General features: G+C 40.6%; 1 protein-coding gene across 3 annotated transcripts in view; it reads right to left on the bottom strand.

Annotated features, from left to right (window-relative positions):
- TMEM273 (transmembrane protein 273) overlaps positions 1–12,027 on the bottom strand; it is a 35,035-nt gene extending 23,008 nt beyond the window's left edge. Inside the window, exon 1 of one of the 3 annotated variants that reach the window (XM_060642199.3) lies at positions 11,715–12,027. In XM_060642199.3, the coding sequence (XP_060498182.1) occupies positions 11,715–11,760 (46 nt within the window). In that variant the 5' untranslated portion in view covers positions 11,761–12,027. The remainder of the gene's footprint in view (positions 1–11,714) is intronic. The other 2 variants (XM_060642198.3, XM_060642200.3) reach the window with 2 other exon arrangements.
- Positions 12,028–18,473: the final 6,446 nt, after the last annotated feature.

The raw sequence follows: 18,473 nt of genomic DNA, 5'->3' as shown, positions 1-18,473 counted from the left end.
CTGGACACAGCATGTGGCCTGAGGTCACAGTGTGGCTGCCACAGCTGCTAAAAATATGAGTCAATAAAACAGACTTTCACTCTCCTCTAAGATTTCTAAATTATGTGTGACAGTTCAGGCTAAAAAATAACACGTCTATTGTAGTTCTCAGTGTCTGTAGAGGAAATATTGAAGAAAGGGACAGAGACACAATTGCCTCTTTTCACTTGAACTGTGAAAATGTTGACAACAATAGATGGTGATACGTTATGTATACATAATGTAATACCTACAGCAACCACTAAAAAGGCTATGAAAAGCAATATGTTCGAAAACACTACAGACAAATCAAATAGAATTCTAAAAGATGTTCCAGTAACACACGGGAAGGTAGGGAAAAGAGAAATGAAACAAAGAGAACAAGGAGAAATCGAAATGTAAAGTGGCAGACTGAAGGCTATAGCATAACAGTGTAAATTGTAAATGTATACCAGTTAAAAACAGAAAGTCTAAATAAAAAATGATTGAGCCATATTCTGTCTACAAGAAACTCACCCCAAACATGATATAGATAGGTTGAAAGTAAAAGAATGACAGAAGAAATGCAGGCATTAGCAAAAAGAAAAGAGGCATCAGTTATATTAATATCAGATAAATTTCAGAGCAAAGGAAATTATTAGGGCCAGAGATATTACATGACATTTTATTACATTACATAATTATAAAAGAATCGATCCACCAAATAGACATAGTAATCCTAAATATCTATAATCAAACAGCAGAGCTACAAAATATGTGAAACAAAAATTATAACACTGAAAGGAAAAATAGAGGCACAATTAGAGTTAAAGGCTTCGATCGGGGCACCTGGGTGGCTCAGTTGGTTGAGCATACAGCTTCGGCTCAGGTCATGATGTCATGGTTCGTGGGTCGGAGCCCCGCATCGGGCTCTGTGCTGACAGCTCAGAGCCTGGAGCCTGCTTCGGATTCTGTATCTCCCTCTCTCCCTGCCCCTCCCCTGCTCACACTCTGTCTCTCTCTCTCTCTTAAAAATAAACATTAAAAATCAATCAATCAACCAAGGCTTTGATAACCCTCTCTCAACAAGTGGTAGAACAACTAGACAAAAAAATTAATGATGATATGAAAAGAATTCAACGACATTATCAAACAATAGGACCCAACACCAGCAGAACAGGCATGCTTTCAAGCCCTTATGTAAGATATACCAAGACATCTAGACTATATTCTGCATCAAACCTCAACTAAATTAGAATAATTTAAATGATACAAAGTGTGATCACAATGAACTCAACTAGAAATTGACAGTAGCAAGATAACAGGAAATTTTCCAAATGCTTGGAAACCAACAATACTTTAAATAATTCATGGGTCAAAAAGCAAGTCCCAAGGGAAATCAAAATATTTATTTACCAGGGCGACTGGGTGGCTCAGTCGGTTGAGCGTCCGGCTTCGGCTCAGGTCATGATCTCACAGTTTGTGAGTTCAAGCCCTGCGTTGGGTTCTGTGCTGACAGCTCAGAACCTGGAGCCTGCTTCATATTCTGTGTCTCCCTCTCTGTCTGCCCCTCCCCTGCTCATGCTCTGTCTCTCTCTCACTCTCAACAATAAATAAACATTAAAAAAATATTTATTTATCAAATGAAAATGAAGACACACATATTGGGGCTTGTAAGTTGCAGCTAAATCAGTGCTGAGAGGGCAATTTATATTATAAATGTTTACATGAGAAAAGAGGAAAAGTCTTCAAACAATAATCTAATATCCCACTTGAAGAAACCAGAAGAACATCAAAATAAAGCTAGAAGAAGCAGAAGGAAGTAAATAATAAAGATAAGAGCAGAAATCAATGAGATTGAGGAGCACCTGGGTGGCTCAGTCAGTTAAATGTCTGATTTTGACTCAAGTCATGATCTCACAGTTCACTAGTTCGAGCCCCACATCAGAGTCTGTGCTGATAGCTCAGAGCCTGGAGCCTGCTTCGGATTCTGTGTCTTCCCCTCTCTCTGTTCCTCCCCTGCTCACGCTCTGTCTGTCTGTCTCTCTCTCTCAAATATAAACACTAAAAAAAATTTTTAGAAAAATAGATCAGTGAAATTGAAAACAGAAAAATAATAGAGAAAATCAATGGGGGAAAAAAAAACAAAAACAGTTCTTTGACAAACTGACAAACCTCCAGCAAGGCTGACAAAGGAAAAAGGAGGGATGACACTAATTACCGGTATCAGAAGTTAAACAGGGATATCACCGCAGACCATGTAGACATCAGAAGGATAGTAAGGAAATATTGTGAACAACTCTACACACAAAAACTAGGTGACTTAGATAAAATGGACTAATTCCTCAAAAAGTACAAGCTGTCACAACTCACCCAATATGAAACAGATACTGTGAACAGCCCTGTAACTATTAAGGAAATTGAATTCACAATCTGCAACCCCCCAAAAAGAAATCTGCAGGCCCAGACAGTTTCAGGGGAGAATCCTAGCAAACATTTAAAGAAACACTTACATCATTTATACACAAATCCCATCCAGAAAATAGAAGAGGAGGGAACACTTCCTAATTCATTTTATGAAACAACATTACTTAAACATTAAAACCAGAGAAAAAATGGTGCGGGGAAAAAAAAAAAACTACAGATCAGTATCCCTCATGAATATAGATTCAAACAGCCTTTCCAAATGTTATCAAGTAGAATTCAGCAAAATGAAGGAACTATACATCGTGACCAAATGGAGTCTATTCAGGGATGCAAGGCTAGTTGGATATTCCAAAATCCACCAATGTAATGCACCATATTAACAAACTGAAGAATAAAATCACATGATCATGTCAAGCGATGTGGGAAATGTATTTGATAGAGTTCTACAGACATTCATGAAAGAATATTTGGAAGACTAGGAAGAGAAGGAAACGTCTTCAACTTAACTAAGAAACTATAAAAAAAAAACAACAACAAAAACAACAACAACAAAACAACACCCTGCAAGTAACATCTTACTTAATAGTGAGAAGCAAGATGCTTTCCCACTAACATCAAGAACAAACAATCTGCCATCACCCCACCTGTTCAATAAAGGACTGGAAGTTCCGGCCGTCCAATAAGGCAAGAAACAGAAACAAAAAGCATACCATTCAGAAAGGCAGAAATAAGACCATTTGCAGATCTTGATCTATATACAGATTTGCAAGGGATCTAAAAACTAACACCTAGAATTAATAAGAGATTTCTTTAAAGTGGCAGAATACGAGATCGACATACATGAATCAATTACACTTCTACATATCAACAATTACACATAGAAAGAGCAAATTCACATACAACACAACTTACTATCACTCCCCCCCAAAATACTTAGGTATAAGTCTAATAATGCATGTACAGGTCTCACATACTAGAAATTCCACAACAGGGGTGACTGGGTGGCTCAGTAGGCTACGCGTCCAACTCTTGATTTCAACTCAAGTCATGATCTCATGGTTAGTGAGTTTGGGCCCCACGTCAGGCTCCTTGATGTCAGCAAAGAGCCTGCTTGGGATTTTCTCTTTCTCTCCCTCTTTCTGTGCCCCTCCCCAGCTCACTCTCTCTCTCTCTCTCTCTCAAAATAAATAAATAAACATTTAAAAAAAATCCACAACAGTAATGAGAGAAATAAAGAACCTTAACAAATGGAAATACAAACCGAATTCATGGAAGACACAATAAAAATGTCCAATCTCCCCAAATTGATTTATAGATTTAATGTAATTCCTATCAAAATCCTGGCAAGATTTCTTTTGTCGAAATAGATAAGATTATTCTAAAATTTACATGGAAAGGTAAAAGAAATAGAATTTCTAAAAAACTTTTTTTTTGAAAAGTAAGAGTAAAGTAAGAGGGACCACTCTACCATCTTGAAACGTATATACCTTCAGAAATCGAGACTGTGTGGTATTCGCAGAGGGACAGACGCATATACCAATGGAAAAGAAAATACGACCCAGAAATAGTCCATAGAAGTATGACCAACCGATTTCTGACAAGGGAGCAAAATCAATGCAACAGAGGAAGGATTGTTTTTCCCACCAATAGTTCTGGGGCAATTGAATATCTACAGGCAGCAATAACAACACCAATTAAGCATCCTGAGCTAAATTCACAAATAACTCTGGACGGTCCATAGATTTAAATATAAAATATAAAACTATATAACTTTGTGAAAGGTGAAGTGGAAATGGGGTGATTTATGTCAAGGGATTTTTAAAGGGAACCAGAAGGCCATGAAGGAGATGGGCCTTATGTACATCCTCACCGGGTAGAACCATGAACTTTTGAATTGGGCCAAGCTGCAAATATTGCAAGGACTCCGCCTGAACACCTACCCACCTGCTATATATGGTAAGAGATTGCTCAGCGATAGCCTTAGTAACCAATTATATTCAGTCAAGAGTACTTTTCTATTGCCGACAGCAATGGAAATTCTTTGTAAACAACATATAAGCATTCCCTTTGTCTTTAGACACCCTTGACTTCTGTCCCCTGGAGGGGAGCTATTTGGATTGCTGCCCAAACCTGTGTTTCCTGAATTGCAATTCTGAGGCCCCAATCAAGCTTTTATTTTTGTTTTTATTTTCATTCTATTCTATTCTAGTCTAGTCTAGTCTAGTCTAGTCTATTTTAGTCTACTTTATTTTTTAGTTGACAACTTTTAAAAGAAAACATAAAATAAAGTCTTGGAGACTTAGGGTGTGCATGGTGAAAGCTTCTCAAATGTGATATCAAAAGCATGATCCATAAGAGAAAAAATATCAGTAAATTACACTTACTTAAAATTAAGTACTTTTGCTGTGTGAAGAACTCTGTGGAGAGGATGAAGAGATCAGCTAGAGACTGGGAGAAAATATTTGCAGGTTGCATGTTTGACGAAGGACTCATGTTCAGACAAATTAAGAACTCTTAAAATTCAATAGAAAAGGAAAAACCAAGCAAACCAGTTAAAAAATGGGCAAAAGTCATGCAGAGATTTCTTGCTCGATCAAGACATTTTGCCTCGCCTTTCTGGGGTCATGACTTCTTCCTTCACCTTCTGCTGCCTTTCTGAGTGACCCTAGTGTATCGTTTTCTTTTGTTACATTTGTTGTAAACTGTTACACAGCAAAAGAAACCCAGCAGTGAAGAATTCTTTCGACCTGGAATCCACACACTGCTCGACTCTGAAACATTGTGTTGGCAGGAATCTGAAACAGGGGAAAAGCTGTCAGGAAAGATTTTTACAAAGATCTCAGGGACTAAGAGCCAAGGAATAAAGTGATGACTTTGACTTGTAAGATAAAAACGAATTTAATTCTCTTTACCCAGGCCTCTGCCATCTTTTCATTATAAATTAAGGGGGGGAAAAGCCTCTGCTCTCTTCAATAACTCTGGCTCTTTCAGTGAAGAATGTTTTAGCCACTGGAACATAATTAAAGTGATATTGTATTTCTTTTATTATCATGATTATAATAATACATAGATTTCAGCGGGTGCTTTCCAACAGAATTAAAACAGAGACAGATGGCTGACGTTTTGGTTGGAATTGGAGACCATAGGAATATTTTATATGGCAGCCTTTTAAAGAGGAAGGTGCAAACCTCTGAGAAAATGCCTTAGAAATTTCACCAGATCTTATCAATAGCTATTCTTAGAACAATATTTTAGCAAAATTTAACAATATGGATCAGTTAGTAATTAAGTGGCAAATAATTTATTTAGAATTGTGACAAACATAATCCAAAATCTAGTTGTAAGTCTTTTATTATTATGTACATGAGCCTTTCTCACATAGGTATCTTAATGCTTCCAAATGCAAAACCCTGAGAAGGACCCAAGAGCAGTTATGCTTTTTCTAGCACGAAATGGATAACTGAAATCATTAGACTATCAGGCAAACTCAAAAATGAGGAATGTTCTATGAAAAAAAAGGAGATGGAAGCTTCTAAAATATCAACCATAAAAGACAAAGGTTGTGCCGATGTTCCAGATAAAGAAGGCTAAAGAAACAAGGTTACCAAATGTAACACCTTCCCTTCCACTGGGTCCTTTGCTGAGTTCAGTGAAAGCTACAAAGGGCATTGGTGGGTGTACTGAAATACTGAACTGAGATCTTGAAAGGACTGTGTCAATGTTAACTTTCCTGTCCTTGATAACTATGCTGTGGTTATGCAAGAGATGGTCTCTATTCTTAAGAAATACACACTGACAGGGTGCCTGGGTGGCTCAGTCCGTTGGACGTCCGACCTTGGCTCAGGTCATGATCTCACAGTTCCTGGGTTCCAGCCCCACATCGGGCTCTGTGCAGACAGCTCAAAGCCTAGAGCCTGCCTGGGATTCTGTGTCTCCTTCTCTTTCTGTCCCTCCCCTGCTCGCATTTTCTCTCTCTCAAAAATAAATAAAACATAAAAAAAAAAAAAAAAAGAAATACACACTGATGTATTTAGAAGTTAAAAAAAATATGATATATACAACTTACTCTCAAATGGCTCTGAAAAAAAGATCTCTCTCTCTAAATATATATATATATATATATATATATATATATATATATATATGTGTGTGTGTGTGTGTGTGTATACATATATATGTGTGTGTATATATACACACATAAACATATATAATATATATTAGTTTGTTTTATATAAACATATCTCTCTATAGACAGCACATAAGATAAAGCAAATCGTAATTTGATTAAGAAGTCAGCAAATCATATAGGTGTTCTTTGTATGATTTATTCTTACAACTTTTCTTTTTTTTTTTTAATTTTTTTTTTTAACGTTTTATTTATTTTTGAGACAGAGAGAGACAGAGCATGAACGGGGGAGGGGCAGAGAGAGAGGGAGACACAGAATCGGAAGCAGGCTCCAGGCTCTGAGCCATCAGCCCAGAGACCGACGTGGGGCTCGAACTCACAGACCGCGAGATCGTGACCTGAGCCGAAGTCGGACGCCCAACCGACTGAGCCACCCAGGCGCCCCTTACAACTTTTCTTTAAGTTTGAAACTATCTTGAAATAGAAGACTGAAAGAACAGTTTTAAAAGTCATGTCAGTTTTCCATGATGACACTCCTACTTTCTATTCTCAGCTGGGAGGCAGTTTGGTATTAGAGCTAAAAATACAGCTTTTTGGAATCAAAATATTTGCATTTGAATTCCAGCAGTCCCACTCACCTGCTGTGATGACCTCTGGTAAGCTACTTTATCACTCTGCTCCTCAGTTTCCTCATCTGTGAAATAGGCATGCTGATAAGAGCATCTGCTTTGTGGGCTATTTGTGAGAAACAAATGAAACCTACATAGCAGTGCTGGGCGAGGCACCATGCTCAGAATCAGCATTCAGGAAGTGGGTCGTTATGATGCTTTCCAGAAAAGCATTCTACATGCAAGGGAGAAGACATAGTAAGAGCTGAGTTTAATGCCAAAGAAGGAGGGGGAAAGGGCCAGGGAGAGGGAAAGGGAGAAAAAGGAGGGGGAGGGGGGAGAAGGAGGGGAAACAGATGAAGGAGAAGGAGGAGAAGGGATCTTACCTACAAGTTACCAAGATTCATAAGCTACAGTAAATAAAACAGTGTGACATGACTCAACACAGACAGATGCAAAACGTGGCACAGAATAGGAATCCCATTAACAGTTCACTCATTAAATGGGTGTAAAATAGAAGTATGGAGAAGCAGGAGAGAAAGGAAAGATTGTTAAATAAATGATATTGAGACAATGGATGTTTTATACCCCCCAAAAAGTAAAACTGGATCCTTTGTTTAGGCCACACACAAAATAAATTCCAAACAAATTAAAAGTCCAATTGTGAAAAATGCAACTGCTTCAAAGTAAAAAAAAAAAAAAAAAAAAAAAAAAGGCCAAATTCTTAGACAAGACGGAAAAACCAAACACACCAAAAGTCAAAGAATGATAAATATGATCGTATCACATTTAGAGACTTCCGCAGAGCAAAATGCGCCACCAAAATAAAAGATAAGCAATATACTGAGACAGCATATTTGAGAAAAATATGTAAAAGACCAATAACGAAAGAAAAATAACAAGAAATTTACAGAACAAAGAATCCTGGCTCTCTGGTAAACATACATTACATATTCTCACTAGTAATCAGGAACATGCAACCTAAAAACTTGGAGATAATATTTTACAACTCTGATAGGCAAAAAAATGAAAAGTCTGACAATACTGAATCTTACTAAATCTGTAGAGGGACAGAGATGTCCAGATCTCACTAACGGAGAGCAATCTGGCAATATCCAATAAAGGGAGAATCGCGCATCCCCATGACAATGACACCTCTCCCAGACTGTCTCCCAGAAGAATGAGGGTTCTAGAAGATGGAAAGGCCCATTGCAGCATCGACTCCGGAGGCAAAAAGTTACAAACAACCCAAATCTGTCAGTACCAGAATGTATGACTAAATTATGATACAGTGTTGCATCAGAATCCAGTGGGCAGTTGAAACAGATGTATGTGATCAGAATAGGGAGCTAATGCAGCAGGTTGAGTATGCTGTGGTGACATTCAGGTCACAAGTTGAACACCTAGAAAGCAGCACAGGAAGGAAGTACAGAGGTGCTGTTTCCTCTGGAGGAGAGAGGAAAACCAGACAGAGGAGGGGAGCCTAAAGGGCATTAACTCCATTTGTGACATTCCGTTTCTCTGATGGATGCGTTGATTTACCTATCTCCCTTCAAATCCATGTATCGAAAACAACCAGCTGAGGTTTTTAATGTGTAATTCAAGGTGTTGAGTCCATATGTTCATTACATGGATCTCAGTTTTAAAAATAGTTTTAGAATACTTGAAAATTGGTTTTCCCAAAACTCTGCAGCTACTCTGGGGGGGGGAGGAGGCGGAGAATAGTGGATCATGCAAGCCTTGACCTTGGAGTCATGCAAGCCTTGGAGTGTACAGGCAGAGATGCCTACCATGTCCCCAGAAGTCCTCACACACAGCTCTCCCACACATCCTGGGGTGGCCAGCCTGGTCGGTCACCTGCCCTCAGTTACAGGATGTCACTCAGTAATCCTCAAGATCTCTTTCACCAGCTTCTCATAAAGTCTCCACCATTTCTTACAACTTTCAACAGGCTATCATGCTATTTTTTGTTGCACAGAAATTTATTTGGTATTAAGAGTATATATAAGATCATTATGAAAAATTTCAATCCAAAGAAACTAAAAGATGCCTCCTTATCCTATTTCCTAGAAAGAGTAAAAGGAAACAATTAACAATTTGCTGTATTTACTTCCAGCCAATTTTTGGAGAGGCAAGCAAACATATTGCAAAATATAACTACCTAACGATAACTCTGTAACTGTCGCTTTGTCACTTCTCCTCTGTCCATGTCAGTTCCGAGGAAATTATGTATTTTATGTAAACATATTGGATATCATTAGAAACATTCAAGTATAATTGATTTAGCCAGATTCCAACTGAAAATCACTTGTTTCTGGTTTCCACTGGGGTCAGCAGTGCTGAAGAGCACCCCATTAAATATTTTGGGGAGGTTTCATCCTATTATTTCATCAGGATAAGTACCTGAAGGTGGAATTTCCAGATAAAAGATTATGAACAGCTTACACTTTGCTACGTATCGTCAAATTGCCTTCTGAGAAAATCGGTTCAAGTAGTGTTCCAAATATCCAACAGTGAGTACTCACCCCATGGCAGATACCAGGTACATGCTTTAAATGTGGTAACAGGGGCGCCTGGGTGGCGCAGTCGGTTAAGCGTCCGACTTCAGCCAGGTCACGATCTCCCGGTCCGTGAGTTCGAGCCCCGCGTCAGGCTCTGGGCTGATGGCTGGGAGCCTGGAGCCTGTTTCAGATTCTGTGTCTCCCTCTCTCTCTGCCCCTCCCCCGTTCATGCTCTGTCTCTCTCTGTCTCAAAAATAAATAAAAAACGTTGAAAAAAAAATTAAAAAAAAAAATAAATAAATGTGGTAACAGACTTGGGTTCCCTCAATAGCCCTATGAGATTGGGACAATCATTATCCCCAACTTAGAGATGAGAAAACTGAGCAGAAAGGATCAACAGCCCCTTCACATCCCGGGACTGGTAAATAGCAGAAAAAGATTAACATTCAGCAGGTGTAGAGCTAGATACACACTCCAAAACGCTACTTTCTCTACTAATAATATGTGAAAACACTAACCGGCTGTGACATCTCGGCCAACGAATTAAAACCCCTTCCATAAAGTGCAGATCATGGTGGGACCTCTTTCATAAATCTGTCGTAGGGATGGAATGAGCTAACTCGAGTGTTTAGGGGAGTATGCAGCCTATCGAGTCCACTCAAAATGTTAAATGTTGCTATTTGTTTTACTATTTGCGACCTTCAGCATTTTCAAGGTCTAGTGTTTGTTTGGATTTCTTCAGCAAGCTGCCTGTTTGTACAATACGCACATTTTTTCCATTGGATTTCTTAAATTTAACTTCCTCTCCCTTCCCCCAGGACCCACTGGTTTGTATATCTAGGTAAGGTCAAAAGCAGACACGGGTTAGAACATCTGCCACCTTCTGCCGCTTTACGGAGCACACTTTGCATTTTCTGCCCTACACACTCTGAGTTCTTGATTGTTGATTCTAGCCACCCCCTCCGTGCCACTGCCACTCGTTACATGTGCCCATTTCCATGTGTAAACTGATAGATGCTGAGGCTCTCTGACTGACAGGCTAGCTCCCAGAAAGCCAAAGTCTTTGTTCGCTCCCAGGCTGGGTGCAGGCTTCAGGGACGTGGGAATAACACTGCCCATGTCCAGGATACAGGCTGTTGCTTCCCCGACAGAAGATTAGATCCAAAGACAGGCTGCTTGCCTTTGAGTTTTGACCCAGTGCAAGTTCTGAGAAACAGCATCTTTGTGGAGACGAGGGACTATTTTGTTGCCTTTTTAAGAGATAACAGTTAATGTCAAAGGGAATTTTGCAAAATCACATGGCTCTTTCAACCCTGTCTCTGTCTACACATATCTCATGTCTAATCATCATTCTATGCTTCCGTCCCTATCTCTCTTGTTTTTTTCCTCCCTGTCTGCTTCTCTGGTCTTCTGTCTCTCCCTCTGTATCTGGCCCTACTTTTCCGTTAGTCCCTGCCTTTCTCCCTTCTTCCTGCTTTTGATACACAGAACTAAAGATGACTTTAAAAAAACCAGGATACTTCTGGGTGACTAAGAGCCTACTCCACTCCCCAATAAGACTGATTCACCACTGACTATAAAGAAGCACCTACATCCCCACATTTTCTCATTTTATGTAATTATTTCGGTTTGACTTAATTAAATGGAGCTTAATTTTCATACAATTCTGGAAGCTAGGCATTATTACCCCCCATTTTACTGGTTCAGAAACTGAGAGAGAGTCTAAGAAGCTTGCTGCCATTTGGTACCAATGGAGCCATGATTTAAAGCCAGGTTGGTCTAAGTCCCAAGCCCAAAGCTCTTTCTACCACATGACCCTTTCCTGTTCCCCTCTGGCCCAGAAGAAGCCTTTGTAAGTTGCAGCTGGAAGGAAACAAACAAAAATCATTTTCACTGCCTTGTGTCTCAAACTGAGAAAAGCTGTCTATTCAAAGGGACTCATCTGTGCTTCAGGGACTGAGCCCCAGTGAGCTAATGCTCCCCCAGTTTCCCACTCATTGAGGCACCCCTGCCATGGACGGTCACGTCCACCCTGTCTCTGCATTCCTCACTCACCTAGGAGAAGGAGGAGGGCTCTCAGCATGCTGGCCCCGGAGCCCATGCTGGCTTTCTGCTCCTGGCTCCCCTCCGAGCAAGCACTGTGGCTTTCTGACCCAAGGCTGTGAGGGACAGAAGCCACATTCCGCGTGACAGACAAGGCGGAAGCTGCCGCCACGGCCACGGCGGCAGTGGGGAGGCTGCTCAGTTCCTCTCAGCTCTGTCGAAGGGCAGGGCTGAAGGAAGTGCGTGTTGCCTTTGCCCTGTCAGTCGGTGGAAGGGAGCAAGCCCACGGTGAGGGCTCACTGAGGCACACTGGGGTACTTTGTTGCCTTTTTAAGAACTAAAGATGACTTTAAAAAAACCAACACTATCACCCAACACTATCTCCTGTGATCTGCCCCCCACCACACACACACAGCACAGGAACAGAAGGGCACCTGGGTGCAGAATCTTGCCCACAGACCCAGGCCGATAAGTCTGGGAGGGGGGTGTGGGCAAAGTTGGTCAACTTGGATGTCCGGGTCCTGCAGAAACCCCCGCGGCTTTGGGTCAGGGACGACACCTCTGAGTCTGGGGAGGCCTATGACTCTCTTCTCAGAATAACATTTTTGATGTCCAAAATAAAGTAGCTAGGATCATAAAAGAAACCAGTTATGCTGAATCCAAATATTTATCCAATATCCAAATACTTATAAAAAAGACTTATGATATGGAAATGCAGGTGCTTCTTTATCTGCACAGTCAACAGCAAGGTCTAGCTCAGGCGCAGTAACTACCACCATCCTGACATCAGGACAAAGGTAAAGGATATTTAGAGCTATCTGCACCAGCTAAAATGTGGATGAAAATAGGGGCGCCTGGGTGGCTCAGTTGGTTAAGCGACCACCTTCGGCCCAGGTCATGATCTCACAATTCGTGAGTTCAAGCCTGCATCGGGCTCTGTGCTGACAGCTCAGAGGCTGGAGCCTGTTTCAGATTCTGTGTCTCCCTCTCTCTCTGCCCCTCCCCCACTCGCACTCTGTCTCCCTCTGCCTCAAAAATAAATAAACATCAAAAAATTAAAAAAATATATGGATGAAAATATCTGCAGTTCCTACCAGCAGTGAAGGCACCCATGCAGTACTATCACTGTGGTTTATTGGCTATCCTCACGTTGGAAAGGACCGTTACGTTTCCATGAGAGGGTAGGGGCCTGAGATGTGATGTTTTCCCCATCCACGTTCACAGAGCCCACGGTAAGCACCCAACGCTGGAAGACCCTTGGTTGTCAACACAGGCTCGACCAGCAGACTTGGGGCTGTGTGTTTCCATACATCTCCTTGACACCTGCTTGACTGTGCAAGCCTCCAGCTCGAATATGCGAGAAATCTCACTTTCCAAGATGCAAAGCCCCTTAATGACAACTGTTGAGCCCCTTCCAAAGGGGCAGACAGCAGTTAACCTCTTTGTCATTCTCAAGCTTCCTCTGCCAAATCCCTAAAACAGCTAACTCACGGAGCACTTTTGTCCTTCTGAGTCTCACATAAACGATGGACATGAGCAGGGCGGGCCGTTCGCCAGAAAAAGCAGTTTTCTTCGCTTTGGTGCCTTAAGGTTCCATCCCTCTATCCAGGCACACTTTATTTCATACTAAACACTTTGGGTCAGTCTTCACCGACGCCAGGAAACATACTCCCTCTGGCTTCTCCTGAAACGTGTGTACTTTTTTTATTATTATTATTTTTTAAGTAGGCTTTATGCCCAGCAAGGAGCCCACCGTGGGGCTGGAACTCACAACCCTGAGATCAAGACCTGAGCTGAGGGGCACCTGGGTGTCTCAGTCGGTTAAGCATCGACTTCGGCTCAGGTCATGATCTCATGGTTCGTGGGTTCGAGCCCCGCCTCGGGCTCTGTGCTGTCAGCTCAGAGCCTGGAGCCTGCTTCGGATTCCGTGTCTCCCTCTCTCTCTGCCTTTCCACGCCCCACCCCCCACCACACTCTGTCTCTCTCTGTCTCAAAAATAAATAAAAAACAGTAATTAAAAAAAAAAAAAAAAAAAACCTGAGCTGAGATCAAGAGTCCCATGCTGAACTGACTGAACCACCCAGGTGCTCCATGAGACGTGTGAACTTTTAAAACTTTCATCCTGCTTAATGGAGATGTTGGTGGAAGAAATATTTCACTTCCTAAGCAAACTGTAAGGCCATGCCAGTGTAGACATGGTAAGTCATAGGCAGGGGCTGGGGGACTGCAGGAGATGCATCAGGGGAGCTGCAAGCAGGCCTTGGTTTCCCGGTGCACAAAGAGGTCCATGTTTTGTGAAATCATATTTGTAAATGTTGGTACTAATTTTAAAATGTTTTTTACATGTGGGTAGGTCAAACCAGATGTTGGTATGTAACTTCACCTCTAAAATACTTCTTGAGAGTGCTTCCAGGACTCAACCTCTCATGTATATACCCAAGACAGGAAGTTCCTGTGGCAACTTCTGCTTTTTACACTGCCACAATCTCCTGAGACCGGAAAAGTCAGTGTCTGCTACCTACTTGCATGGAGAAGTAGGAAATACAGACACTCAACTGTCCCGTAAGCTAGAATCCGTAAAAAAGACCTGACACCTAGCCAGTGCACCTGGTTATGAAGGGAATCTCAGTGGGGTGTGATGCCCCCCACCCCACCAGAGTGGGTACCCCACCCCATGCTCTTGTAACAAATGCCTCATTCTGAACCTCAGTCTGCTCCTGTCACGGCAGTTGGGATAACCCCCCTGGACCAGGAGCCTGTGAAGGCAGGGGCCAGAGCACCTAGTCCGGTGATGGACACAGCACAAGGTCTCAGTGATGCTTGCTGCATAAAGGATCAGTTGACTTGCTTAGCTCACACCCGGGCTGAGACAGCCCAGCCTGTGAGTGAGAGGGTTGTGGACCTCGCCTTGGTCAGGAGGTAACCAACTCTGCCAATCCAAAGAGAAGGAGAGCTCAGCTCTGATATTCCTCAGGGTGCTGCCCTTCCTCCAACGTGGTCACCATCAGACGTTGGGAGCTCCTATCCTCCCCCCTGCCACAGAGCACACAATTTGCACCCCAGATGCCTGGAGTGCAAGATGGGAAAGACCATCAGATCCACCATCGTTACAGATTTTTAAAAATTAAAGACAGGGAAGATTGGAAACATATTGATGTATCGAACTTAAAAAGAACTCTTCGCCCAGCAATTAGAAAAGAGCTATTCTTCTCAAGTTCTCAAGCATGTGTGCAATATTTACAAAAAAGAAAAAAAAAAAGAAAGCAACAACAACAACAACTACATCTGGGCCATGAAGTAACTCTCAAAAAATTCAAAGAATGGCTGACATACAGATCACATTTTTTGACACAGTCGAATCAGATGACAGTAACAAAAAAATACATGCAGTGCCCTTATGTTTGGAAACTTAAAAACACATTTCTAGGTAACTCAGAAGTCAAATAAAAAATTACAGTGAAAGTTAAAAATAGCTAGAACCTAACAATACTGAAAATGTTTCATATCTGATTGTGTAGATTGCAAGTAAAATAATAACTAGAAGGAAAGGATATAAATACTTAGAAAAGAGGGTTGAGAAAAGGATGAGCTAAGCAAGCAAGTGGAGAAGTTTGGAAAGAATAAACCTAAGAAAAGGCAGGAGAAAGGCAATAATAAATATGAAAGCAGAAATGAATAAACCAGAAAGTAAAGTTTCTCTTTTGTGGCAATGATTTCACAATGTATATCAAAACATTAACGTATAAAATTTTTATTTGTCACTTATACCTTGGTAAGGACGGGGAAACAATCTTCGATAATGCTAAAGTTAAATTGAGGTTGTGGGAAAAAATAGGATATGAAATCTTTGTCAACAATTTTCTATTCTCTGGGAAAGGTGAAGATTTGTTTATCATAGGATTCAACAATTCTGCTGCTGGAGATATAAACAGGGACACTCTAAGATCTGTCATTCAGAGACATACAGAACAAAACATTTATAGAGCGTAGTTTATAATAGCAAAAAAGACCTCGAAAGAACCATGAAACCCATCAACAAAAAATGGGCAAATGTTCACTATTATATAGCTATAAAAATGAATAAACTACTGCCACATGGACAACTTAGATAAATCTTAGAAATATAATATTGTGTGAAAAATCAAATTGCAAAAGGTGACAATTAGAATGATACCATTTTTACAAAGCACAGAAACAAGCAAAACTAAACAATAGAGAGTTTAAGGAATACATACATTTTCTTCATTAAATAATATTTTTAAAATCATTAGAATGATAAACACAAAATTCAGAAGAGTGGGTAGATAAGGAAAGAACACGCAGCAGGATACAGAGGTCATATTCTAGCTCTTTAACTGTGAGTGGGTGCATGGGTATTTGTGTTATTATTATGATTCGTTAGTAGAAGATTATATGCGAGTTTTTTCCAGATAAGTCCTGGTTTATGTGCATTATCTTGGTGCGGCTATAATAGCCCCTCCTTTCATTCCCAAAGGTTTGACAAAGGCCAAAAAGTTTAGATCATAAATTATATGGTCTCTTTATTCATAACTCCTTGTTAAAGACTCCGTAATTAATTTTTTAATGTTTATTTATTTTTGAGAGAGATACAGAGTGCGAGTGGGGGAAGGGCAGAGAGACAGGCAGACAGAATCCAAAGTAGGCTCCAGGCTCTGAGCTGTCAACACAGAGCCTGACACAGGGGCTTGAACCCACAAACCATGAGATCATGACCTGAGCCGAAGTCTGAAACTTAACGACTGAGCCCCCCAGATGCCCCCCCTTTTTAAAATTTTTTTAATGTTTATTTTTGAAAGATTCCATAATTTAAATGTAATTTAAAATATTAATGCTAGAAGAATTGTTTTGATAGAAATTTAAATTATTTCAATCATTCTGGTCATAAGTGTCAATAGCTTTAAAAATTTACACAAGTTTTGACACATTAATCCCACTTTAAAAAGCATATTGAAGGAAATAATTGAGCAAACGAAGGATGTGTAAATAAGGGTGCTCACCACACAATTTTCGAAAATTAAAAATCAAACGACAAATAAAGACAAGAACCAACCTAAATTGGTCCATGTACGTAACGAAATAGCAGACAGGATAGCGTGTAGCGGTAAACTTATACCTTTACCTTCATCAACTGGCTTGAGTTGCTAAGCAAATTTGCATATGTATCTGTTTCCAGGGAAAGAAGGACGGTAAAGATTATAGACAAACATGGCCAGTGGTTACAGCCCACTTGTCCAAAACCTTGTGCAAATAAAGAACAGCACGACTTTGGACTATGGTTAGCAGAAGTAATAAGGTAAAGTAAGAGATGTGTGCATTCGGAAGTTGGCTACAGGGAATCCTGTACATAAACGTGATCCCATCTTACCGTAAGTAATTACATGTGTTGTTGTTGTTGTTTTAATATTATTTCCTGATTATAAAAGTTATATTTATGCCTTTACATATATATGGCTTAATTTCTTCCCCTGTTTTTGCATGGCTGTACATAGGTCTGTTGCTGACCCAAGAATAATATTGTAATTCTAAATTTTCTCGAATACAGCCAGGTCATGATAAAAAGTATAAAGTCCATTAAAGTACTAATGCAAATTTCATTATTAAAGTAATCAATCTTGAAATAATGAAACTACCAAAACTAAAAGCAACTTTCATTCTGAATTTCTCTCCAGTGCCCCATGGGAGCTAAGGAGCTGGACATTCACCAAAGCAACTTTGGGGAATAAAGCCATGTTCAACAACAGGAAGTCCCTTTGGCTCAGGGTCTCGTGGCCAAAGAAACCTAGGAATGGCCTGTTAACATCCCAGCTCAAAGGGAGCTCAGGGAATGGATCATCTTTCTCAGGCTGAGCATCCAACCTCATTTATACTTGGCCATGTGCAGCCTGTGTGAGAATTAGGACATTATGGTGTATGCAGTATTTCCCACACTGTTGAAAAGAACTTAATTCTCAGCCCATATGTCTTACAAAATTGCAAAAGTTTCAATTTATCAAATAGAAAATCAGCAAAAATACAGGCTACTCAGACACCCTGTTTCTTTTCTTTTTTTCTTTAAAAAAAATTTTTTTAATGTTTATTTATTTTTGAAAGAGATGGAGACAGAGCTTGAGTGGGGCAGGGGCCAAAAGAGAGAGGGAGACACAGAATCTGAAACAGGCTCCAGGCTCTGAGCAGTCAGCGCAGAGCCCACGTGGGGCGGGAACTCAAAGACCGTGAGATCATGACCTGAGCCAAAGTCGGTCGCCTAACCAACTGAGCCACCCAGGCGCCCCCCAGACGCCCTGTTTCTTGACTTCAACCTTTAGTAGAGGATTGTCTAGCATCTGGGCATCTCAGGTGACAATGCGTGAAGCTTCTTGAAGAACACTAGCAAACATCTCACACTCTGCCTCATTTTCTCAGAAGGAATTAAGTGTTTTCCTAGGTTCCCTGCCTAGGACGTGAGCCTTGAGTCATCTACAAAGTCCCAATTCGCAGATGGGATTCTGTCCTGGAATCACAAGAGTTTAACATAAACACCATTTTCTTTGTATTAACAAATGTCACCATATAAATAAAGATTCCAAAAATGTGACCTACGTGAAAAATCTCTTCTTATCAACACACACCCAGAGATCTAACTTCTTGGGGAATATTCCCACAAGGATATTGCTAATTAAAGCACTAAGACGTGGGATGGAGGAGACAAAATTTTTGGAGAAACCATTTGGAGTTGAGTCAGGCTTTTAAAAAAGAAATTTAGAGTCAGCT

This window comes from Panthera onca, chromosome D2 (assembly GCF_046562875.1).
Source record: "Panthera onca isolate mPanOnc1 chromosome D2, mPanOnc1 haplotype 2, whole genome shotgun sequence".
NCBI classification, from domain to species: Eukaryota; Metazoa; Chordata; class Mammalia; order Carnivora; family Felidae; genus Panthera; species Panthera onca.
This window is presented reverse-complemented; position numbering and strand designations above follow the sequence as displayed.